The sequence below is a fragment of the Lemur catta genome, chromosome 3 (genome assembly GCF_020740605.2).
Source record: "Lemur catta isolate mLemCat1 chromosome 3, mLemCat1.pri, whole genome shotgun sequence".
Lineage (NCBI taxonomy): Eukaryota > Metazoa > Chordata > Mammalia > Primates > Lemuridae > Lemur > Lemur catta.
The window spans coordinates 25,489,467-25,515,445 of NC_059130.1; the positions used below are offsets into that span (position 1 = coordinate 25,489,467).

The 25,979-nt window shown below is 50.4% G+C and overlaps 1 protein-coding gene across 10 annotated transcripts; it reads right to left on the reverse strand.

Moving 5' to 3' along the window:
• Window positions 1–11,908: 11,908 nt before the first annotated feature.
• On the reverse strand, window positions 11,909–25,611 carry SEMA6C (semaphorin 6C). Of its 10 annotated transcripts, none has more exons than XM_045545037.1 (19): window positions 23,628–25,611; window positions 21,742–21,913; window positions 19,229–19,343; window positions 18,887–18,950; window positions 18,680–18,736; window positions 18,220–18,321; window positions 17,902–17,992; window positions 17,571–17,690; window positions 17,296–17,384; window positions 16,779–16,996; window positions 16,364–16,495; window positions 15,914–16,066; window positions 15,494–15,667; window positions 15,065–15,211; window positions 14,731–14,808; window positions 14,548–14,603; window positions 14,329–14,373; window positions 13,875–13,970; window positions 11,909–13,425 (listed from the first exon to the last, which is right to left on the reverse strand). In XM_045545037.1, the coding sequence occupies exons 2-19, from the start codon at window positions 21,857–21,859 to the stop codon at window positions 12,389–12,391; spliced, it is 2,892 nt and encodes a 963-aa protein (XP_045400993.1). In that variant the 5' UTR covers window positions 21,860–21,913; window positions 23,628–25,611; the 3' UTR covers window positions 11,909–12,388. The 10 variants fall into 10 exon arrangements, with proteins under 10 accessions (XP_045400993.1, XP_045400984.1, XP_045400986.1 ...); XM_045545028.1 differs by lacking the exon at window positions 13,875–13,970 and adding an exon at window positions 23,224–23,278; XM_045545030.1 differs by lacking the exon at window positions 13,875–13,970 and having other exon boundaries at window positions 15,065–15,205.
• Between the last annotated feature and the right edge of the window lie 368 nt (window positions 25,612–25,979).

Sequence of the window (25,979 nt, forward strand, 5' to 3'; positions counted from 1 at the left end):
GGAACTACAGGCATGCACTACCATGCCTAGCTAATTTTTTGTATATAATTTTAGTTGTCCAGCAAATTTATTTCTATTTTTTAGTAGAATGGGGGTCTCACTCTTTCTCAGGCTGGTTTCGAACTCCTGAGCTCAAACGATCCACTGGCCTCGGCCCCCCAGAGTGCTAGAATTACAGGCGTGAGCCACTGCGCCTGGCCTAGAGGCAAGCTTTGGGAAAGAAAAAAGGAATATATTCCATGTCCAGAGGAGCAGGAACTCCCAACTATCTTGAGTTAATTTCACAGAAAAGAAATTTTTGAATGCCTGACAAATTTGTATATGCAGTGTATCCATAGCTCAGATGCCAATTTAAGAACTGAAATAGAGTTTTTAAAAACTAAAAAGGAAAAAAACTTGTTCATGTGGGAGAAGTGTATAGAAAACTAGAATCCTTCAGGCTGTGTTTCCACAGTGCTAGGAAGTAGCCAAAAAGAGGCTTGTGGGGCTATGAAACTCTGGTCTTGAGATATAGACTTTACTCTGGCTGGATTTTATAAAATTACAATCAGGAGTGTAGTCTGTTGTGAGAAAAACTTGCTTCCAAACATTTATTTATGTAATATAAAGCTCAAACTCTATTTTATAAAACTTTGCTGAATTTTCTAAGTGTCATTCAGAATATAAGTTTGCTTTTCTGTGGTGCTTACTTGGTATCCTCCTATGTGCAAAAAAAAGGAGGAGTGGAGATAAATGCTAATGATGTTGTATGGTTTTATTTCCATTTGATTTTGGATGAGTAAATTGCTCTATTTCCTTAAGCTTGGGCCTGGTACAGAGCTTTGTGCCTTACAGGTGTTCAGTGTATGTTGACAAAGGGAATAAGAACTACCAGTGCCATAAAGTAAAGAACCAAAGATTCTGGCCACTTTGTCTATCTTCTTCCCTGCTCTCCCACTAAGCCTATTCCCTCTGCCCAGAGACTGTTGGAAAGTGTTTCATTGCTGGGTTTTCTTTTTATGTCAGTATGGCTTTTTTCCCAAAGAAATGGACTATGAATGGAGAGAGAGAGAGAGGTTGTGGACAGGTTACATTACAGAGGTTATTGCCTTTGAAATTGGGCCCTCAGCATTCTGGAGTTGCTTGCTTGCTTTATTATAAATTAGAAGAAGAAACCAGAGGGAGATGTGCCAAGTAAACATTTGAATGACTGTTTAGAATATGGTTTTCTTAATTAGTGATCATGGGGAAAACATGCATTTTTAATTTGGAAAAAAACTTGACAGTGAACATGGTTCTATTTACCTTGATTAGTGAAGTAATTTGCTGCAGTGTTCCAGAGGTGCAGAATCATTTTGGGCTCAAAATAAACTGAAAACATAACTCCCCAAACCAAATTTAACAAACAGAATTAGCTATTAGAAGTTTATAGGCAAAAACATCAACTTTGAAATTAATCTTGGCTACTGGCCACCTTAGCTAGTTCTTCTCCATGGATTTGAGTACTGAGCACTTCCCAGATGATTGGAGATTATTCTGGGTTGGTGGGGAAATGCAGGAAAATGCAGTGGAGTAGCCTAGGTAAGGATGAGGATGAAATTGTGGTATCTGCTATCAAATCATCTTGTTCCCATTAGCAATGTTTTTCTATTTTCTGAGTCCCTTTGGGAACCAGATGCTAACAATAAGCTGCTATGTACGGCATTTTGGAGCCTTAGCCTAACTATAAAGGAACCAAGTATCATTTTAGATATCTTTTGTTTATGTCCTTGGTGCATATGTTCACTTTAATTCCTCCACCACCCCCCCACACCCCCTTCACCTTCATTAAGGGGGTAGAGGTTAACTCTGCAGAAGAAATCCAGGCCCAACCACTTCATTCTCTGGGGTAGTTGCTAACTGGGAACAGGGAAATATCCATCCAAGGCTTACTTTTGAGCATACAGAGTCCTCATTTTGGGGAGAACTGTTTAGGAGTTATTCTCTTTTCTGTGGAAGCTATCATTCCCACCAAAAAAAAAATCTCTGATACAGGCCAAGTCATTTTTGATGATGGGGTCTCGGACATAGAGGAGAGGCTGGGGTAGGGAGGAAAAGAAGGGAAATACATGAAAACAGGTGGATAGGAAAAAGGTATCCATTTTTATTTATGTGGAATAGAACTTTTAGCATCCCAGAGAAGGGAAATAGGATTTGATCTCCATTTGTATTGCCATGGTGAGAATGGTAGGTCAGGATGCCTTGAAGTAGTTAGAAATTAAATTTGGAATGTGTTAATGGCAATACCATTTTATGATTTTGCATATCTTTCTGGATCAATCATGGAAGTTGGGAAAATGTTGCTTAGATACTCTGGGTCAGAGGATTCCAACTGTCTTATTGGCAAGGTTGGATTATTCAGAATCAAATAACAGACAAGGAGTTCAACTTGGTGCTTGAGGAGGAGAAACTTGGAGCCTAAGATGGTTGTCTACTTCAAAAGAAAGCTGCTTTAGCAATATCAGTATTTTTTTTTTTTTTTTTTGAGACAGAGTCTTGCTCTGTTGCCTGGGCTAGAGTGCCGTGGCGTCAAGTTCACAGCAACTTCAAACTCCTGGGCTTAAGCAATCCTTCTGCTTCAGCCTCCCGAGTAGCTGGGACTACAGGCATGCGCCACCATGCCCGGCTACTTTTTTTTTTCCTATATATATAATTTTAGCTGTCCAGATCATTTTTTTCTATTTTTAGTAGAGATGGGATCTCGCTCTTGCTCAGGCTGGTCTCGAACTCCTGACCTCGAGCGATCCTCCCACCTCGGCCTCCCAGAGTGCTAGGATTACAGGTGTGAGCCACTGCACCTGGCCGCAATATCAGTATTAATATCAGGAATTTTAGACTCTACATTTGCATTTTAGTCTTAAGCCTTTGTCCCCAAAATAGTAAGAAATAAATTTTTTTTTCAAATTTTATTTATTTATTTATTTATTTTGAAACAGGGTCTCACTCTGTCGCTCAGGCTAGAGTGCAATGGCGCAATCACAGCTCACTGCAGCTTCAAACTCCTGGGCTCAAGCGATCCTTCTGCCTCAGCCTCCTGAGTAGCTGGGACTATAGGCGCATGCCACCACACCCAGCTGAAAGAAATAAATTTGAATACTTCTATTTTTGTTCTTAGTTTCAGGGAAATTGGTTATAAATGTATAAATGTGCATTCCCTTCCCATCACTACCTCTGTGGGATCTCTTAATTATAATGCCAGAGTTGAGTTCTCATAATTGAAATATCAGAGACCTTAGCTTTAGGGGTTTTGTTTATTTTTATTTTTATATTTAGAGATGGGATCTTGCTATGCTGCCAAGCTGAACTCAGACTTCTGGGCTCAGGTGATCCTCCTGCCTCCGCCTCCTAAGTAGCTGGGACTACTGGCCCACACCCGGCTGGCTTTTAGGTTTTTATCTTTTGAACTCAGTGCCTTAAAGGATGTTATTTTGCTCTGTCAGATGGGCATTTAGTTATTTTTCACGTTGGCTTTCCCCCTTCTTCAGCCTTGTCATTGCATTATTAAAATTGGGTCTGCTCAGTAATGTTAGAAATCTCTGGCATACAAAATGACTTTCTTTCTTTATATTGATGTAAAAGAAATGAATTGACCAGAGGGCTTTCCAGTTGGAGTCAAATTTTGTAGACTAGGGCATTTTTTTTATTTCAGCATATTATGGGGGTATAAAAGTTTAGTTTACGTATATTGTCCTTGCCCTCCTCCCTCCTCACCCCACATCAGTCCATCCCCCAGACAGTACACATCGCACTCATTATGAATGTATACACCCATCCCTTCCCAGACTAGGGCATTTTTTATACTTATTTGCTAAGTGTATGTTAGGGGATACATTTGTAAATACTTATGAATTTTCCACCTTTCCCTTTTTATTTGAAATTCAACTCTAAAGTACCTGGTATAACCTGGAAATATTTTTATTTCATTAAACACATAGAGAGAGTTTCTTTGGATTCAAAGAAAAAGCATGGACTGAGAAAGAAAAAGCATTACTTTGGCCCTTCTCTTAGAAATGTGTTTTACCTGGAAGTACAGAAAAACCCGAGGAATAAGGCTCCAGAGAGAACCAGTACCTGGCTTTTATTTTTATTTTTTTGGAGAAGGGGTCTTGCTATGTTGCCTAGGGTGGAGTATAGTAGTTATTCACCCAAATAATCACAGTGTACTGCAGCCTTGAATTCCTGGCCTCAAGTGATCCTCCTGCCTCAGCCTCCTGAGTAGCTGGGACTACAGGCATGTGCTGCACCCTGTTAGTACCTTGCTTTAAAGGGAATTTGTTTAGCAGATGTGATGACACCATGTGTGCTGAAAGATTCAGAGTAGTATCAGGGATAGAGACCGAGCTGCCCCTCCACAGGGCAGGCCTCCTTTCCACTCCTGTGGAAGCAGTTTTGACTGTTACTCATAAAATATCTTACACCTCTGAACAGGAAGGAAACCCCAGACAGAGGGCCATTGCAGAAGGAACAGACTCTATACATCTACTTTCCCAGTTTAGAAATAATCATTTTGAAAAGTCATGATCATTTTGAAAAAGCTTGTGTGGCTCTCTAACATCATAAACCTCCAGAGCTAGAACATTTGAGGCATGTAGTGAACTCCTCTTCATAGAAGTTTAATATTAAGTGGGAATCAGTTTTTGTCCTAATTTATTGGAGAAGCCTTCCTATTCTCTACTTCTTATGCAGTCCTGCCTCTAGATGGCTAGAAAAGGAGCTTTAGAATGGAATATATGTCACGACCACCTGTATGCACTCTAGGTTCTTATCTATCTCCATTTTATGTGATGAATCTTTCCCTCTTCTGAATTAGTACTCTATTTCCTATGCCAATTTACTTAACAAGAGACCAGGAGCAAGAAGGATGTGAATTGGAATTAAATAGCTTTGAGCCTCTGGTGCTGCCCTTTCATTATTTTTATTTTTTTATATTTTAGCTTCTCTAGGATTGGGGGTAGGGTGATATGCCAAGACTCTACAGTAGCAATTGGCTTGTTAATGGCAGGAAATTCCCTATTTCTTCCCCCTCCTGCTTTTGTGACCCCATCGTTTTTACCTCATTGAGTCTTTCCCAAGCACTAGAACTTAGTAGGTCATTTCCAATTTCTGAGCTTTGTCTTTTCTCCCTCTACTCTGCTACCTCCCTACCATATATTTTCTGTTTATCTTGAGGAGGTCTGTTTCTGAGCATTAATCTAGGTCACCTTCTATATCCTGGGCTTCCCAGTTGGTTTCAGGCGTCTGTTCCAGCCACAATAATGGTAGCAACACTCTTTCCTGGCTTTGCCCATGGGCTCTCCTTTTGCCAAGGCAATTTATATGTGTGTTGGGGGCAGGTCGGGGGGAATGTGCCTAGATTGTTCTTACAATGTCTTCAGTTTTTCAGGTTGCTGACAGCTTTATATACAGTGTGTTTTTAGAAAAACTTAAATATACTTCTCTTCTTTATTTAGGATAAAATAGGGTTTGATTCTGATGAGTAAGTTTTGTGTGTGTATGAGAATTTGTATGTATATATACTTATACAGATCTATATTACATATACAATTTTTGTACTATCATTTAAAATAAAGATGTTTCTTAATAAAATGTCAAAGTCTTACCATTTCAGGGTGTCACTGAATTTTTTTTATCTCCTGGGTAAAAATTTTATCTACTCTCTGATTACAGATAAACCTCAAGAACATTTCCCTACCTGACTGAGCAAACTGGAGGGAGAGGGTAACTCTTTCACACCCTCTGCCTTTTCCTTATCTAGCTACCCACCCCTCAGTCTGGTATTCTTTTTTTTTTTTTTTCTTTTGAGACAGAGTCTCTGTTGCCCGGGCTAGAGTGAGTGTCGTGGCATCAGCCTAGCTCACAACAACCTCAAACTCCTGGGCTCAGGTGATCCTTCTGCCTCAACCTCCCGAGTAGCTGGGACTACAGGCATATGCCACCGTGCCCAGCTAAATTTTTTGTATATATTTTAGTTGTTTGGCTAATTTCTTTCTATTTTTAGTAGAGATGGGGTCTCGCTCTTGCTCAGGCTGGTCTCAAACTCCTGAGCTCAAACGATCTGCCCGCCTTGGCCTCCCAGAGTGCTAGGATTACAGGCGTGAGCCACCACACCTGGCCTCCAGTCTGGTATTCTTGTTAGGCAGAGTAAGTTAAAGTAAGAATTCAAGTGAGAATGGAGAGAGCTTTTTGACTGGCCTATTAAATGTACATTTTCCTTCCTTCTCTTTTATACCCCACCCCCATCCCTAAAAGCAACCAACCAACAGATGAGAACAGTACCTGAAAAAAATGATTCTGTACTTTGTGTGGGAGTAAAGCCAATGCTGAGATATAGGGGGAGAAAACATCAGGCTCAGGGAGACTTGGAAAGAGTGGCTTCTCAGCTATTCTTGGTTAATAGAGTGCTTGCTGCTATCTCAGTCTAAATTCAGCACACATTTATTAAGAAAATACCAGGAGCAGTCTAGTAGTAGCACAATCCCCAGTGAGAGCCAGTGTTGAATGGACTGATTGCCTAGCTAGGTGGATGTCCCCATCTAGTATATAGTGTTCTCAAAAGAAGCTCCATTGGTAATAAGGATGGCTTTCTTTAAAAAAAAAAAAAAAAGGAGGATGATAAAACTCAAGGCAAGCTCTCCAAGTCAATATTTAGGAAATTAGACAACTGCCATGTACTAGGCTACATGTATTTTGGTAAATACATACAGTCAGCAAATATTGTGCATATATCAATTACAAATTACTTCTGACAGGTACCTCATAAATATATATACAGTCTTGGCTGTTCTGAGGGAAGAAGAGCAGGAACTTGAGCCCTGAGAAGCAAAGAACTAAAAGACCTATTGAATTAAAGTCCTGGTGAGAGACATTAGGAAGATGGGAAGGTTGGAAGGAACTAGAGAGAGAGGAATCTAGAGTTCCCTGATGAGTGATATTCTTAAATGGGAAAAATCATGAACTAGGGCAACTTTCTTAAGATTTTCTTTTGCTGTAAAAGAGAGCCCTCTACTTCAAGGAGATCAACAGTAGAATATATAGGAGAAGACTGAAGTGACTGACTAGCAAACCTAGTGATAACTACACCTATGTAGGGTTTGTGCAAGATGTCTGATAGCTCTTCAGAGTATAAGTTAAAACTATAGGGGACCTCTGAGCAAAAGTGTGGGGCTGCACTCTGCTCCTATAACAAGTCCTAAAGTTTAAGGAATTTATTACTGTAAAGGAAATTGATGTTTGGGAGAGGTCCAATTTTTTTAGAGACAGGGCTGTGTTGCCCAGGGTGGAGTGCAGTGGCACAATCATAGCTCATTGTAGTCTTGAACTCCTGGGCTCAAGCAATCTTCCTGCCTCAACCTCCTGAGTAGCTGGGACTACAGGCATCTCCACCATGCCTGGCTAATTTTTCTTATATTTTGCAGACATAAGGTCTTGCTATGTTGCCCAAGATGGTATTGAACTCCTGACCTCAAGTGATCCTCCCTCCTCAACCTCCCAAAGTGCTGGGATTACAGGCCTGAGCCACTAGCCTAGCTACGATGCCCAACCTCAGTATTATAAATAATAACAATAGCTATCATGCTTTAAGCTTTTGCTACATGTCTAGCAATGAGATAGGCACTTTACATGCACACATACATACCTGTCTTGCAAGGTGGGTATCATTCTCATTATATAATTGCAAAAACAGGATTGACTTTGCCTAGTCATGCACTTGTAAAAATTGTTCTCCATTCTAAAACTACAGTTTCTACATTGAGTTAATTAATTAGTGTTCTTTCCTCTGGAATTTGCCCTTTTGTCAGAAGGGCAAACTCCCTTCACTTGGCCTTGGGTAGTTTAATTCGTCTCATTGTATTTAAGAAACTGGGAAGGCCGGCATGGTGGCTCATGCCTGTAATCCTAGCACTCTGGGAGGCCGAGGCAGGTGGATCGTTTGAGCTCAGAAGTTCGAGACCAGCCTGAGCAAGAGCGAGACCCCGTCTGTATTAAAAATAGAAAGAAATTATATGGACAACTAAAAATATATATAGAAAAAATTAGCTGGGCATGGTGGTGCATGCCTGTAGTCCCAGCTACTCGGGAGGCTGAGGCAGGAGGATCACTTGAGCCCAGGAGTTTGAGGTTGCTGTGAGTGAGGCTGATGCCATGGCACTCTATCCAGGGCAACAGAGTGAGACTCTGTCTCCAAAAAAAAAAAAGAAAGAAACTAGGAAGAAGCCTGGGCATGGTGGCTTTTATCCATAATCCTAACACTTTGGGAGGCAGAGGCTGCAGGAGGATTGCTGGAGGCTGGGATTTAAGACCAGCATGAACAACATAGAGACAGCAAGACCCTGTCTCTACGACAAATTTTTAAAAATTAAGAGGGCATGGTGGCATGTACCCGTAGTCCCAGCTTCTTGGAAGGCTGAGGCAGGAGGGTCGCTCGAGCCTGGGACTTTGATGTTGCAGTGAGCTATGATGACGCCACTGCACTCTAGCCCAGGTACCTGACAGCAAGACCCTGTCTCAAAAGAAAAAAAAAAAAAATCACTGTTCCTGTCAAGGTAATCTTCCCCTCCAGGTTCTAGTAACCACTACCTCCCTTTGTCTTTTCAGGCCTAAGGCAGTTATTAGCCTCCAGTTACTCACCTATCCCTTGCCCATACCTTTCAAAAATAGCCCTTCAGTGGCTGGTCCCAGTGCCGTGGTGTTTACAACTAATTGATCACAATCAGTTACAGATTCCTTTGTTCCTTCTCCACTCCCACTGCTTCACTTAACTAGCATTTAAATAAAATAAAATAAAATAGCCCTTCATTATTTGAGCACTCTCTCCTGTTGGGACCCTGTCCAATATACCTGGTAAATGTAGGTGATTAGATTCATAGGCTTCATGTTTTATCCATGTACTTGAACCTTACTCTCATACATATAACTTTAAATTCTTATGAATCATATTCTGAAGGGTCAACTGCTGGATTCAGAAGCAAAGAGAGTGACTCATACCTGTGTGGTTCTCAAGCATGGGATGAAGGTGGCATCAAGGAGACATAAATCTGAGAAATAATAATAGCTCAGGCCCCTGTGACTTAGGCCCCAAAGAACCCAAGCTGCTGAACAGCTTTTCAAGCTCTGTGACTGCAGAACCTTCTGTGTTTCAGGTCCCCAAAGCCTAACACAAGCTGATGGACTCTGCCTGCTGGGGCCCTGGTTTCTCCATAACCTCCCAGGATGCCTCTGAGAAATCAGCTTAGAAATCCCTGAGGATGATGACTATATCCTTCTGTTGGCACATTCTGGTTTTTCTAAAGATAAAGTTTTAGCTAATATTCTGATTTTTTAAAAAGACTATCAGCAGATTCCTTTTCTTTTTAAATTATTCCCACCTGGCAGGAGTACCTTTTTTTTCTTTCTTTCTTTCTTTTGAGACAGGGTCTCACTCTGTCACCCAGGCAAGAGTGTAGTGGCTTCATTATAGCTCACTGCAACCTCAAACTCCTGAGCTCAAGCAGTCCTCCTCCTGCCTCAGCCTCCTGAGTAGCTAGCTGGGACTACAAGCACGCACCACCAAGCCTGGCTAGTTTTTCTATTTTATTGTAGAGACAGGGTCTCGCTTGTGCTCAGGCTGGTCTCAAACTCCTGGCCTCAAGCGATCCTCCCTCCTTGGCGTTCCAAAGTACTGGGATTACAGGTGTGAGCCACCGTGTCTGGCCAGATTGATTAATTGAGTTCATGCTTATTCCTCTATTGACAGTCATAACAATTTTTTAGAATTCATCCCCTTAATTTATTATTCACTACTCACTGCCAGGAAGAGGTATTTCTTGAGTATGAATTAATGAACTGCGTACTTGGTAGTAGTCTATTTTGGGCAAATAGCCGTCCCACAAAGCATTTAATTTAAGCCTATATATTTATATGGTGCTTTACAAATACCTGTTGGCATATGTTCTTTCCATTTCTTACAGAAGAAACTGAAGCTCCAAGAGGTTAATTGAACTTGCCAAGGTCACATACGAAACAAGTGCTAGAGTCCAAGGACTGCTGCTCTCACTGCAACACAGCCCTCAGAGCTCTCCACTAGCTCTGAGAGCCCAGTTTAGACACTCTCGGCTAGAGAAGTCACCATACTCATAAATACCAATAAACGAACATCCTTTACAATAAAACTACAACCAGGACTTTGACCTCTAAATTGCCTGTCTGCAAAGAATTAAACATTAAATCTCTATTGTCAAGTACTTGTCTTTTGGATCTATATTTAAACCTGAGGATTATTTACCCCTTTTGCTTGTGACCATCTTCAGGGCAAGAACTGTATTTGTGAGATTTGTCCTTCAGAGGACTGTGAAGGGATAAAGTCTTGAAATTTTTTTGTCCTTGCTTTAACATCGTGGGTTTTTTTTTTTCTTTATTTATTTATATACTCCTTCTCCATGGGTTGGATAACATCGTGGTTTGAAGAAAATAATGAAGTGACTGAAAAGAATCTCCACTCCTTCCTTGCTCTCCTCTACTATCTAGGAAACTAGCACTGGCCCCAAAGCATCTTGGTTTAAGTAAGTCCCAATGAGGGAAAAACTGAGGCCTAAGGGACCACTCCAACTCGGTGAAACAAGCTCCAAATGCAAAGAGGTTAGACTCTAGAGGTCAACCAAATTTGGTCAAAAAAGCTTAACTGAGGTGAAAGGAATGTTCAGACGGTATTTTACAACCTTGAGAGTAATCTACAAATGAAGGTTGTAAGGGTGCAAATGGAAATGGGTTGCCAGAGTAAAGCACGTGCTAAAGTTAGTAATAGCCTAAGTGTTGAGTATGGAAGAATCACTATCTCACAAGGTACCATGCTTTCTCCTTCAGAAAGCATTTTATCGTTACTTGAGCTTCTCAACCCCATTTTTCAGATGAGGAAACGGAGGCTTAGAACAGAGTTTTGAACTAGGAGAGAGTTCTCACCAAATTGTTCTCAGCAGTTTCCCGCCGAGGTGATTTACGTAGCAAATTGGGTGAAGGACTTGTGATGCTTCCTTAGCTGCAGGGTTTGGCCCGTCCCCTAGGCGGAGTCAGTGGGCGAATGGCCTGGGGCTGGAACTGGGCGGGTACTCCCGCCACGCGCCAGCGAAAAAAACCTGAGTTGTAAATCCGCACAAGAGTCCAACGCCCGCGCAAGGTCTTAAGCGTCCTTGGAGCCAGGGTGGTGGGCGGGGCAGGTGGGCCCGTCTGCTCCTCCCATTGGCTCCCGGGATAACGGACAACCATCTACAGCCAGTCCTAGCCCGAGTATGGCAGCATCGGCCACACGCCAGCAGATCCCCCGCGCGCTGGGCTCGAGTGCGGCGGGGAGGCGCTGCCAGGAAGGCTGCGCATGCGTGTGATGAAATACGCGCTCTCGACACCTCCTCCAGCTATCTGAAGGGGAGTTGCTCCTTGCCTCCAATAGGGCTGAGTCCTTTGCAGGTTTTTTTGCAGCCTACCTCTCAAGCGACCGAATTCTTCCAACCAAATCCTCCTTAGGACAAGATTTCCTGATGTGAAACTTCAATCACTTACGCTGCGGCTTCATTTTATTTCTCAAAAAGTTCCCTCCCCCACCCTCCATCCCATAGAATGGGCCATAACAAAAAGCCCCTCTCACCTCAATCCAGAAACGAGCTCTGAGTGCCTTCCCCAACCCCACCTAAACTCTACCGTAGGTCTCCTGGGCCCTGGCTCATCTCAACACCATTTCTTCGCTTGCCTCCTTCAGGAAACCTTTCCTGATTAACCCCGGTGGGACTGCAGCCGCCCCAATTACTCGGGAGAGAGCGCTAGGCCAAGGAGGCAGATTCAGGGGCCAAAGCGCCCGGAGCTAGACAGCCGACCGGTTCCCGCCCCTCCCCCTCCCCCACCGCGAGTAAAGTCAGGCAGCGGCTCGGGGACACAGCTGTATTGGGAAGCAGAGGCTCCTACACAGTAGGAGGAGGCACGTCCCAGTCCCAAGAGGCCCGAGAACTCTACACAACGCGCGCGTGGCCCCAGCCCCGTCCGTCCGCCATGCGGCCCGCCTGGGGCCCAGTCCGTGGAGGAAGCCCGGAGGGGCGAGTTAAGGCAGCTTGGCAGGAAAGGAGAGGGGAGTGGGAGTCTGCCAGTTCCCCCCGAAATGCTGGCTCACTGGGGGGATGAGCTTCCGACCTCCCATTCCTCTCTCTCGAGGGCAGGGGGAAAGACAGTCGACAGTCAATAAATAACCCCGAGGCAAGAAGGGGCCTCGGGAGACTCTCAGAGTCCAGGAAGACTGGAGGTGCGGTACAAGAGAGGGGGAGGGGATGTGTCCTTGAAGAAGCGTCCATGCTTACGGCCTTTGAGGACATGGGCCTCAGGGGCCCCACTGAGGCCGTCGGGGCAGCTCCCCTTAAAGGTTAAAATGGCTGCCGTTAGGGACAGCCGGATGGGAAGAGGGCCCGACAAGAGGAGGCTTCGGGGACAACTGGGGTTTCTCGATGTCCACCCTCTTCAGGGCGCGGCCCCGGTACCCCTCAGGCCGGCCCAGGTATAAGAGGTGCCTCCCGGGGCCCCCGGAGTACCTGGAGGGGCCTCCCGAGGGGACTCGAGTGAGCAGGGCAGGGGGCGCACGGTGCGTGCAGAAGGGCACCCTCCGGCTCCCTGCGACCCCTAGCCGGGGAGCGGGCGCGGAGAGCGCAGGCCGGGTGGTGGGAGGCGGGCACTTCCCCTCCGGGGGCACGTCCAGCCTCAGGGGAGGGGCGCATTCCCGGGGAAGGGGGCTGGAACCCGCAAAGAGGGTGGGCGTGGGGGCAGGCTCCGGCGGCAGCGCCCGGGAGGTAAAAGGGGCCGGGGGCTCCGTCCCCTTCCTGGACGGCTGGGGGCCGTGCAGGTAGCGCAGCAGTTCCTCAAGGGTGGTGACTTCCACCGCCTGTCCGGGACAGCCGGGTGGCGGCGGCCTCACCAGCACGCGCGGCGCAGGGCCCCCAGCCGCGTTCCCGCCCCGCGCGCGGCCCGGGCCCTCCTTGGCGTTGTTCCCGTTCTGGTTCCACTCCCAGGGACCCCCGGCGACGCGGAGGTGCTTGACTGGCAGCTCTGGCGTGGACTCCGGGGTGGGCAGGCAGGCCAGCTCCGGCGGGGGCACGCCCTCCGAAGGAGGCAGGAAGGTAGTGTAGAGCTGCGGCGTCAGGGCCGCGTCTCCGTCTTTGGACGGCGGCGGGGGCTCTGGGCCCCCACCGTGTAGCCGGGCCAAACTGCGAAGGGAGAGAGGGCGCGGGAGCCCCGGAGTCTCGATGTCCTTGCCCCGACGTCGGTGGGCGCGGCGACAAGCACAGGAGACCAGGAGGCCAGAGACTGAGGCGCCCAGGGCGAAGGCTGCGGCTACGCAGGCCAGGAGGAGTGGCATGGGCACCGAGCGGGAGGCCGAGGCTGGGGGCAAGTCCCGCACGCCTGAGAAGGAGGAGGGAGGCTCAGCCACGGGCAGGCCGGGCGTGGGATGGTGCTGGGCCTGGAGGGTGCAGCAGTTTCCGAGGTCTAACATGGACTCTCCTGCTGCTATTTGACTTCATTCCCAAAGCCTCGACCTTCCTCAGGATTCACCTCCCCTGACCCCGCAACACACAGCACTACGGCTCGCACTACCATCGCACTACCGCTCACGCACAGGCTAGAGCTTGCGCCCGGGGAGTCCCCATCCCCGTTCTGGACCCTGTAGCCATGCCAAGAGCAAATGCCAAACTGTCAGTGCAGAAGCGGTGGGGCTGGGATCCCAGCTCTGGGGAGGGAGGGCTCCGATAGGCGTTAGTGAGCACCAAACACCAAAACTGTGAGGCCCTTAGAATTCTCCAAGAATCAGCCGCCCAACACTCACTCCTATCCCTCCCAGGTAGCCCCCTTACCCTGAGTATGAGCTCCAAGAGTGGAAGACTGGGGCCAGGGGTGGGCATCACTGGGGGGACTGGGGGTCCCAGGGGAAGGGCCAGGACCCAGAAGCACTGGTAACAGAGACCAGGTCAGAGCCAGTGAGGTTCCTGATCTGCACCCCTGCCACCCATCCAGGGGTCCTTTCTCCCTCCTTTGGAACCCAAGAGTCCAGAACTCCAGCCTCTACCTTCCTCTGGGCGTGGAGAAGGGCTCACCATGCAGGACATTCTTTCATTTATTTGTTCAAAAACTACTTTTTAAGTACCCTACTGTGTGCCATGCACTGAGCTATATGCTGAGTATTTGGAGGGTGTTGGCCGTTTTCTGAGACTTAGGGTGTTCAGGGTGCTAGTCTGCTGCTGCCACAGGGCACAGACTTGGGTGTATGGGGTAAGCAAGGGAAGGTGAAGTTGGGACAAGAGAACTCACCATAGGCGGAATCCCCGGGGCCAGACTGACTCCCAGTAGCTCCATCTATGAAGGGAGAGAAAGAGTGAAGCTTCAAGGGGAAGCTTCATGAAGAACTGATGAGGGTGGCTGTGCCACAGAAGGAGAAAAAGACAAAGCCCACATCTGGGACGGTGTCTGTGGCCATCATGGTCATGTGCAACCTGGCTGCGGCTGCATGCAGCCGCCCCTTCACTTTACCTTGGCAGTCACCATGGTCCGTGGATTCCTGCTTCCCAGCCCGATCCACATCAGTCCTAGAAGGGAAAGGAAAGGGCTCGTTGCAGTTCAACACTTTGTCCCCATCTACCACCCTGGCCCTCAGTTTTCTCTCTTTGTGGTGAGGAATTTTATCCTCAGGAGATCCAGGAGCCTCTCACTTACCCACCAGGTCCCCTGATATCCACACAGCCTCTGGAGCTATGCCATCCACAGTATGGGTCCTGAGAAGCCAGACAGCTCCTAGGGAAAACTGAGTCATGTGAGACTGGGACCCCCTCCACTCCAGTCACATTCCATTCTGCTGCCTCTTCTGCTCTCACCCTGGCTTACAGGAAGCTCCCAGCCCAATATTTCTATCCCATCCACCCTAATCCCTACTCCAGACTCTGCTTGCTGTCCCCCTTCAACCACCCCCTACATTTCCCTTCCATCTCCAAGACCTGTATTTCTGTGCTTCTGCTGGCCCAGGCAGGGCCTGGCCTCAGGCCCCTCTCACCTCTGACAGGCCCCATGCCGGCCACACTGGCTGAGAGGGAGGTAGACGATACAACCAGAAAAAGCCACAAAGAGCCTGTGACCCTCAGTGTCCAGCTCCAGCCCTATGATCCGTCGTGCTGTTTGTGCTGCCCGTTTCCCACTGCACCTAGGGTGAGGCCATAAGGAATCAGAGATGGAGCAGGCAAGGCTACTATTTTCCTAGTGACTTGAAGAACAGAAAGTGGGAAGATGCACAAGAATCTGAGCACAACCCATGAACCACCAGGCCCTACCACACGGTCCAAGTCTTCTCACCAAGCCTTTCTCTACCCCAGAGCTCCTGCTCCGCAAAGCCAATGTTGGCGTTTCCAACCCATTCCCACATCCCCATCTGCCACCTTCCATCTCATCCCTGCTCTGCAGGGGGCCTGCCCTCCAAGGGCCTCACCGCGAGGGGCTGTAGGCATCAATCTCTTCCAGTAGGATGGGCTCAGGTTCCCCAGATCGCCCACCTGGGGGCAGCACCTTCAGCACTGTCCCATCATCGGAGCCAAGGAACATGACTGTACTGTTACTGTAAGGACCAGCCATGCCATCCACAGCTACCTGGGTCAGTAGGGCCCTGAAAGAATAGGCCTGGGGTCAGGGTAACCTGCCTAGCGGAAGCCTGAACATTTCAAGGAGAGCTCAGGTGTCCTGGTGCCCACACCTGCACCCTTCCCCCACACCCAAGGGCTCCCTTCTTAACTCTCTCCTTTCTACTCTCGTGGTTTTTCCTCCCACCCATGTGATTTATCTTGTGAGGCTGGAGATAGAGGAGAGTGGCTGAGGGCAGGAGGGTGGAGGTTAGTGTTTTTTTAGCTCATACCTGCTAGTGAGAGTGAGGAGAGGCTGATGGGTGGCAGGTGGCACAGCAGGGTCCAGCAGTGGGTGAGCCTTGATGAAGGTCAGGACATCATCAGGGAGGTCTCGAGAAGATGAGAACAAGGCAGCTCCACCTACTCCTGCACAGGACCCTGGCCTGGTGGGCATGGGAAGGGGCTGCCTTAGGGCAGGAATCCTGGGCTTAGTTCAGCTCTATGCGCCCCCACCCTCTCGCCCCCACCACTGCTCCCAAACATGACTGGTAAGGCCGGCCCACCCACACACATACACTCAGGCCACTGCTTCCCTTCCCTGTTGCAGCCCTTCAGTCCCACTGCCAACCCACTACAGCTCCCTCCCAGGCCTTGGACATCTTGCCCCTCCTCACAGTCCCATCTTGGGAACAGACACTGCTTGCTTCTGCCCCCACAAAAGCTGCCCCCATCCTGGGTACCTGGGTGAGGGAACCCTGTCCTCAGACACAGGGGTCCAGGCCCCATCCAGACTCCTCTGCTCCTTGAACTTGCCCTCAAATCCACGTTCAATGTCATCCAAGTAGAAGGCACAGACTGCAGAGCCAGGGATGCTGGAGGAGCCCAAAAGAAATGTGGGATAGATGTTGAAAGGAACCACACAACTCCCAGGTAAGAAGAGCTGGCTATCCTTCATGCACCCTGTTGGGAGGTAGACTGGGGTTAGGGCAGCCACTGGGTGCCATGCTAGGAGAAAGGAAGGTGGGCAGGACAGCAGTCTGGCTTTGCTTGGAGCTTTCCTCTCACTGTCCCCATCAGTGGGCTTGGATGCTTGTTGGGGAGGGCACAGATCAGGTCACACTAGTCAGCTGACGAACCTATTGATCTGGTACCAACCTATTGGTCTGCGTGGTGAAGACCCCAAAGAGAGCAGAGCGGCCATGCAGGTTCACAGGCCCAGTCAAGGCCTGTAAGACGTCAAAATAGAAGGTAGAGTCCCCAGGGACAGAGCAGTTAAGCCGCAGCTTCAGGAAGGATGTCCAGTGGCGGTCCAAGGCCCGAGGTGAGCCACCCATGTCACGTTTACATACTCGGGCCACGCGGGAGAACTGCACCTGGGGGAAGAGAGTGGGGAAGGGAACAGTGAAAAAGAGCCACGGGGCCAGCTGGGTGAAAGCAATGTGGTGAGAGACAAATGTGAGGGTCACAGCAAAGCAGGAGCATGGTGTGGGAGGTCAACTTGGGTCAAGGATGAGGGACACAGCAGGATGTGGGGGTAGAGTGCTGGGGCTATTCCAAGTTGGGGGGATTGTGCTGTGAAGAGTAGGGTCAGGAGCTCTCCTCCAACTCAGACGAGCTCCTTAGGATCCAGCAGAACCCTCCAGCTACCCACCCCTGGTGCCCACGTCCTTACCCTCCCCAGCCGGGCATCCTCCACAGAGACTTCTCGGAAGAAGAAGTAGACATGGTCTCCATGCTCCAAGGCATGGACAAAGTGTGGCTCTAAGGAGGGAGTGACAGGAAAGGGTATGGAAGAGTAGCTATATCTGCTCAGAAACTCCTGGCTCCCCACCGCCTCTCCCCACGGCACACATACACACTACCACACCATCTGCCTGCTCCCCACCACAGTCCTCCCTCTGCACCTCCTCCCCAAGAACAGTCTCCCTCCCCCAGACCTTCCCTGACCTCGGAGCCACTTGGAGTCGTACTTGGCAGAGCGGAGTGGGGGCTGAGGCCCAAGGCTTCGGTAAACTACAGCATCACTGGCCTGGAAATCTGCAGCCGTGGCTGAATACAGGCTGCCCTCTGGAGGGATCGGAAGGGTGGGGTCAGAGGAGGAGGGCTCAGGCATGTGTATCTGCCTCTTCTTGGGCCTCCCACACCCCTACTTAGGCCTGGCCCTGGCCCCTACATCAACCGTCCACTCAGGGGCATCGGGAAAAGACCAAGTTGCGAGAGCAGCTAAGGTGGGAGCTCCCTCCAGCCACATGCCTGCTTCTCACATGCCCATGCACACCTGCAAAGATGGCCACGTTGGACTGGGTGGCGTCAAAGGGGCATCGAGCCTGCCCACTCAGCTCCTCACCCTCCTGCTGCAGCGAAGTTATCTGGGGGCAGAGGGAGCAGGTTCCTGGAACCTCAGGGTCTTGGGAGTCTGACTCCATAGCCCACTCCCTCATGTCCCCTTGCCTCCTTCCCCAATCCCTTCTGGATCCCTGCATTCTGGGCACTCCCATTCCCTGACCCCAGTTCCCGCTCCCTTCCCATCAAACTGATTGCCCACCATGCGTTCTCTCCCCAACTCCCACCCTGACCCCTGCCCTCTCCTTTGTACCCCGTAACTGCGGCACACAGGGCTGAATGAGTTCGTTCCACAGGCAAGGAGCGTCTGGGAGTCCCAGGGAACAAGAACACGGATGTAGTTGTAGCACTCGTCCTAGAGAACCCAAAGTTCTGGGTCAGTGACAGGGTCCTTGGGACTGGGACTAGGGGGTAACAGGAAGGAAAGCTACTCCTCTTGAGACAGTCAGAGCAATGTGGGATAAAGTCCCAAGTAAGCTATTTGCTAGCCCTGTGGCCTTGGCTAAGTCCTGTGGCTTCTCTGAGCCTTACTTTTCTCTTTTTCGAGGCATGTAAAGGAAACTAAAAATTATCAATTCTCTTTCCTTTCCATTTTCCTCTGTGGCCTAGGATGGGAAAAATGGGAAGGAAATGGGCATGGTAGAGGACCACTTGGACAGAGCCTGGAGGCAGGGTAATCCTCCTTCCCTCCAAATTCTCATTCCACTCCTCACCGTCAGCTTTCCCCGTACAGCACAGTTCTCCACATCTTGGCTCCTCCATGTTAGATACTGAAGGGAGAGGGAGAAGAAATCATGGGGCAACCTGGATCCCTCCTCACTATGGCTCCTTTTGAATCCTTCTACCCACCCACTTGACCCCCATTAGATCTTTTCCAGCCTCATCTCCATGCCTGCACCTCCTCCCACACGGCTCCTCACCTTGTTGGGCACCAGCCCCTCTCCTTCTTCTTGGGCTTGAAGATCGAAGGAGAAAACGTGATCCCTGAAGGGGTAGGTAAGGAGGAGTCAGAGCCAAGCCCAGACACCCCACCTGAGCTCCCATGGTCAGCTGTTCCAGCACAAACAGTGCAGACCTCCTGTCCCCTACCCTCCCCCCTTACTTCATGCCTTGGCATTTGTGCTCTGGGTCCAAGCATGTCCATGTCCCATGGCTTGTGCACCTGCATGTGTCCCCTGCAAGGTGCTGCAGTGGCCATGCAGGTCCCATGTCTGCCCAGGAGCATGCATGTCTGCCCCACAACTGTGCCACGGTCAGTTTACCGGGCAGCCACTAGCAAGGTCCGGTTCAAGGTCAGGAACCTCTGAAAGTCCAGCCCAAGTTCTGCAGCCACAGCATCATCCTCCAGGCCCCGGAACCAGGATAATGGGGAAATACCTAGAGGACACAGAAAGGGCCAGCTAGGTTACCACACATTTCCCCCCAGAAGAAACCCAGCCATGGACAGAGTGGATAAGTGATGTTAGAGGTAGCTAAAAGCTATTAATAAAGTAACATTGAGTACTTAATCTGTGCCAAGCACAGTGTTAGCACTTCAGATGCGTTGTCTCATTTTAATACATTAACCCTATGAGTAATGTACTAACATGGGTTCCATTTTGCAGATGAGGAGCCTGAGGCTCAAAGCCATTAAGGATTTGCATAAGTTTATTTGGCTTGGAAATGGCAGGCACCAGGATTCAGATCCAGGACCCTCTGCCTCCAGAGCTGAGCCTAGTCCCTTCTTGGAACTGCCTTAGGGCCAGCAATTTCCTTCCAGCCTACCTTGTGCACTGTCCCATCTGGAGCGTTTGCTCACTCCATTGTCCCCAGCCCGCTCTGCATCCCCCCTTCGTGGCTCTGCACAGGCCACCTCAGCCCTTCAACCTTTCTGCCTCCTCTGACCAACTCCAGCTTCCACCTGGCCTGATCATGGCAACTACAATCATCGGTGGCCAGAGGGAGCCCAGCGTTCAGGGATAGGCAACTTAACATTCATAGTGTGCTCAGAACTACTTCTGGCACGTACAAGTGTTCACTCTTCTGATCTATCCCTCAACAATTACTCCCACTAACCCAATTTTAAAGTTCATCCATCTTTAAAATTACTCTAAACCCTACATATATAATAGGAACTGCAAATAAATTTTTCTTCTCAGGAAAAGTGGGTTTGTGGTTTCTATCATGGTAGAACCTAGGCTTCCTGGTGGTACAAGTGGTAGAGAGGAAGGTAAGAGGTGTTGGGAACCACTGAACTAGTCCCAACCTTCATTTTTTTTTTTTTGTTCTTGAGACAGAGTCTCGCTCTGTTACCCAGGCTAGAGTGCCATGGCATCGGCCTAGCTCACAGCTCTTGCTCAGGTTGGTCTTGAACTTCTGACCTCGAGCAATCCTCCCACCTCAGCCTCCCAGAGTGCTAGGATTACAGGCCTGAGACACCGTGCCCGGCCCCAACCTTCATTTTGTAGCTAAGAATAATAGCAAACATATAAAAAGCATTTACTTTGGGCCAGGAAGTATTGTCAGCACTTTACATGTATTATCTCATTTAATCCCTAAATTCCCTAAATCACTCCATAAGATAGAATACTTGCTTTGTTTTTTAGGTCTCACTATCTTGCTCAGGCTGGAGTGCAGTGGCTATTCACAGGTGTGATTATAGTGCACTGCAGCCTCCAATTCCTGGGCTCAAGCGATCCTCCTGCCTCAGCCTCCTGAGTAGCTGGGACTACAGGAGAGTTCCAGCCCAATTGGCTTAGAATACTATTATTATTATTTTAGAATACTACTATTATTATTTTTTTTTTTTAGGAGACAGAGTCTTGCTCTTTTGCCCTGGCTAGAGTGCTGTGGTGTCAGCCTAGCTCACAGCAACCTCAAATTCCTGGGCTTAAGCAATCCTTCTGCCCCAGCCTCCCAAGTAGCTGGGACTACAGGTATGTGCCACCATGCCCAGCTAATTTTTTCTATATATTTTTAGTTGTCCGGTTAATTTCTTTCTGTTTTTTAGTAGAGACGGGGTCTCGCTCTTGCTCAGGCTGGTCTCGAACTCCTGACCTCGAGCGATCCTCCTGCCTTGGCCTCCCAGAGTGCTAGGATTACAGGTGTGAGCCACCTTACCCAGCCTAGAATACTATTATTATCTGCATTTTGCAGATGAGAAGACCCAGGCAAAGAGAGATTAAATAACCAAACCAAGATCACACAGCTAGTGAGCAGCTAAGCAGGGATTCAAACCTGTCAAGGTTTGGTCTGGCTGAGAATCTGTGTTCTTTTTTTTTGGATATGAAGTCTCACTTTGTCCACTCTGTCACTCAGGCTAGAATGCAATGATGCTAATGTATCTCATGGCAACCTTGACCTCCCAGGCTCAATGGATCCTCCCACCTCAGCCTCCCCAGTAGTTGGGACTACAGGCATGTACAACCACACCTGGCTAATTTTAAATTTTTTGTAGAAATCGTGTCTCACTATGTTGCCCAGGCTGGTCTTGAACTCCTGCCTCAATCAATCCTCTAGACTTGGCCTCCCAAAGTGCTGGGATTACAGGCATAAGCCACCACACCTGGCCAAGTCCATGTTCTTAAACACCAAATGCTGTCTCTAAGTGAAGAAATCAGGACAGGAAGAGAAACAACTGACCAGAGGTGTCAGCTCACTTTGTTTGCCCTCCTTTGTTGATTAGGCTTTTAGCTTCCTTGAAGCTGAGAGCCTTCCTGCACCTTGCCTCACACACATGGGGTCTCGGTCTCTAATTGCCCACAGAGGGTGGCAAGGTAGGTTCTGGGGCACTCACCTTGCAGGTCAGAGCTCAACAGCGGGAGGGGGTCCTGGGGAAAGGCAGCCCAGGTATGAGGAAGTGAGAGCAGCAGCGACAGTAGCAGCAAGGGCATGAAGTAGGGGGCACGGGGCATCCTGTGCGGGGCAGCTCAGGCCCCAGGGGGTGACCCCTCACCCATATGCTGGCCCTGAAAGAGGAGACAGAAAAGTGGGGGAGGGGCCAAGCTCCCTCCACCCTGATGCAGGCAGGCTCCTCTCCCAGTCTATCCCCAGAAGACCCTGTCGGGTAGGGGAAAGAACCCTCTCTCTGGCACTGCCCCTGTCCCAGCCAGCTGTCATTGTCACTCAAGGCCCTTCCCTCTCCAACTGGCCCAAACTGGCTGGAGTGAGCCCTGTGACCCCAGGTAAGGACAAGACATACCCTCTCCCCCTCCCAGCCTTCTCACTCAGCCTTTCTTCCTCTCTCCTGACTGGGTCTGGGACATTCAGTAGGTGACACCTCCTGGCCCCCCTCTTGCTAACCCCTTCTCAGCTATAATTAGACACTGAAGCCTTAAAATTATAAATAGTGACTCCTTGGCACTGGGAGGAGGAGGAGGAAGAGGGCACCAAGTCTGCCTCCCCCTCCCTTGCAGACCCCCACAGCACCCTGAGAGCAATGCAGGCACTGTGCCCAGGCAGGGGCAGCTGTGTGGCTGCCACTGTCCTCTCTAGGATTGAGGAAGACAGAGTGGGAGGAGGCAACCTAGGGGTCACTGTCCTGGTCTAAGCTCATGCTTCGGGGGCCCTTCCTGCTGCTAGGGAAGAAGCTGAGTAGGGACGGGGGGAGGGGGGGCAACTATCTTAGCCAAAAATGAATCTGCATCAAAGCCAGATCAGAGGCTAAATTTAGCTCTGGCTGCAGCTGTTTCCCCCGACCCACTGTGCCCCCTCCCAGCCTCTCCAGCCCCCTGCTGCCTCCCTGGCTCCTATGAACCCGTGTATGTACTTAAAGGGGGGAAGAGCAGACCCACCCCCTATGAGGAACTAGGGACAGAAGGGACTGATGAGGTGAAAGGGCTGAACGTGTCCCTCTTTCCCTTCCTTCCCTCATCAGGTTGCCTCTGAAATTGAAATATAAATAATTCAATGACAGGCAGGCAATTGTAACCTGGAGTCCAGGAAAAGATGGATATGATGGAAGGGATGGTGAGACAGGCCTCCTTCCCAGCCATCAGCCTCCCCCAGCCAGCTGACCCTAGCTGGGACCCACAGTGGGAGGTGCACACCAGTTTCTTGCTTTCTCCTAAAATTGAAGTGAGGGGCTGGCTAGGCTCCAGAAATCAGGTCAGGAAGATGAGAATCCTTTCTTTTATGAACAGATAACTACCCTTCACCAATCCTTAGCTGCCCATCTCACCATATCCCCTAAAAGAGAGACCGTGGGCTTCCAAGCCCAGTCCCCTTCCATCTCTGCAGTAATCTCACTCTTGGAGCCAGGACCCAAGTGTCCCCTCACCCTCAATCCAGCATCACCAGTGGGGCGGCTGACGTCAGGTGGGGTCCCACGAGAGCTGGAGGAGAGGAAGGGGTAGGAACACCTAATGATGACCCCCTTCCCCAGAGGCAGAGTAGTCAGCTAGCTAACGACCCTCTGGTGTTGAAAGGCTGGGCCTTCCTCCCTCCTCCCACTCCGTGTTTCCGGATGCTGATGCTCCCAGGGGAAGAGAAAGGGACAGGGCTCATCTTCTATCCTCCCCAACCTGCCCCACCCCCCAACCAGTTGCCCTGAGCAACTGATGTCTTCACCCAGGAAACAACTTTGGTCTCTGGCAAGTGGGGAGAATAGCCAGACCCTCTTCCTGCTCCCTGGCCATGCCTACTTCCATCCCCTGTCCTCAGGAGCTGCTGCCCTTTCCTTACCTGGGGAGGTGACTCCTGTGGGGGTTTGAGAGGGATAGGAGACCTCTGACCTCACAGAAGATGGGCTAAAAGGAAGGAAGAGACTGAGTTACACCTCCCTTACCACATCTCTTAAGAAAATTCAGAAAACGTCTGTTGAGGTTAGGGTAGGGGAGATGATGCTCTGGAAGTGGGGGGATGGGTGACATTTAGTTCAGTTACAAAGGTCCTGGTGGCTTCATGCCCAGAGATGTGAGGGCAGGAGATGGGGACAGCCCCTGGCCAGAAACTCTTGGAACTGCAGGGCCAGCCTTGGTGAAAGGGGTCACTGGGAGAGTTTGTGGGGCATGAAGACCACTCCCACGTTAAAACCCTCAGAATCCAACAGCCTTCCTAGCAAAAGCACCCTAGCTAGGGACAATAGAAGCTAATTTGCATCTCATTTACATGCTCTTCATTTCCAGGCAAATGCTCTGATAGCAAGCACCCCCAGCCCCTTCCTTCCTTCCTGAAAGAGCAGGCCCTGCCCCACTCCCACCCAATCTCTCTTCACATACCCCCCACTTTAGGCTGGATTAGTCTAGCCTCTAAAAACACTTGGTTGGCCTTTGCATTGGCTCCCTAGACTCAACTATAATACATTTTTAAGAGGGCTTCCCATAGCTGTTTTGGGGAGCAGCATCTGGGCAGCTCTCATCCAACCCCTGGCCTGGAGAAAGGCTTACTCTGCCCTGGAGGAATCCTTCATACCTCCCCATCTGAAGCAAAAGGGGGAGACCTGGCCAACTCTTTCTCTCCCCTCTAGATTCCCCCCTTGCTGGGAAGAGGAAACAGCCCCTCTCTCTGCTCCTGGCCCTGCAGCCACCTCTGGGGAGTGGCCGGGGTCATAGAGTCTAGCGGAGATGGGGAAGGGATGGAGAAGGGGAGGCCGGGCTGGGGACAATAGCAGAAAGCCTTCGGGCTGATCGCCACTCCAGTCCACCTTCCTCAGGAGGAGCAGGGGTGCTCCAAGGAGCCTTGTGGAACCGGCGCGTTCCCTTCTCCAAGACAGTTCTCCCACCTTTAGCTCTCAGCCCCAGGCTCAGCACCTACCCTCCCTTCCACCCAACCCCCAACGAGGATAATCCAGGTGTCTATAACCTCGCAAGAGGTGGGCCTGGGGCCAGGGGCTCGACGTGTCTCCCCCTCACTGGATCCGGGGCTCCGAGGAGGGGCGGGTAGCAGAGTCTGGGCCGGGACCGGGTCCCAGAGCCACGTTAGCGGGAGGAGGGGCTGGAGGGGCCTGCAAGCTCAGACCGAGTGGGGATGGGAGCGGGGGTTGGGGAGCAGAGGCGGGTCTCCCAGGCCAGGGAAACAGGGCCAAAGGCTGAGAACCGACGAGGGCGGGCCCGGGGCCGACGCTGAGCGGGGTCCATGGGCTCGGGAGGCACTAGCCAGCTCGGATCCCCTCCCCGAGCGACCTCAGTCTAACAAAGCCCCGGGCCGAGCGGAGTGAAGGAAGGAGGGACCGAGGTTGCTTGGGGGCTCCATTTCCTGACTCTGTGTCAAGGCAACCCCACGGGGGTGGTGCCCAGACTCCCGCTTGCACAGCGACAGAGGTGCAGCCGTGACACAAAGTCCAAAATAACGAGTCCCCTTCCCATCCCTGCGGGGGCATCGAAAGTGTAGTTCTCCGCGGGTCTCAGAGCCTTAGTTTCCCTGCGGAGGAGGCAAGGGGCCAGGTTTTCCATCCTCTACACAGTGCACGCTTCAAATAATACCCTTTCGTGCTCCCCAACCAAGCGGGACGCGACTCGGAGAAAGCCCAGTTGAAAAGGTGCCCAGACCCTACGCCCAGCAGTGCAGTGACGAGGCTCGGACACGGTCCCTCCTTCCTACCTGCACCCCAACTTCGCTGACCCCCTCCGCCTGCCAGGCATACGGAGCGCCGACACCCTCATGGGTCTCTCCAGCATTTCAGAAGCTTGCCCCGGGCTTGCAGCGCCCGGGTCCCTCCCCGCCTCCCTGCAGCCCCGTCCCTGCCCGGGGTACTTGCTCGGGGATCCGGGTCAGCGGGATGGAGACCGCAGCGGCGGCCGGCGGCCACGCGCCTCGCAGAGTTCGCAATCTGTGATTGGGGCTCAGGCGAGATGTGATAAGCGTCCGAATAGGATGGTGCTAGGATTTGGGCTTCGGGGCGCTGTCGGGTCAGGAGAGCCCTAGGTCCAAGTCGCAACCCCGACTCCCGCCGAGGATCCGCGGAGGAAAACAATGCGACCGCCCGGAGCTCTGGGCTCGGCCCCAGCCGCCCCGCCCGCTCCCGGCCGGACCCACCTCCTGCCCGCCTCTGGGTCGCTGAAACTAATCCCGCCCCCGGAGGTCGGGGAGACACCG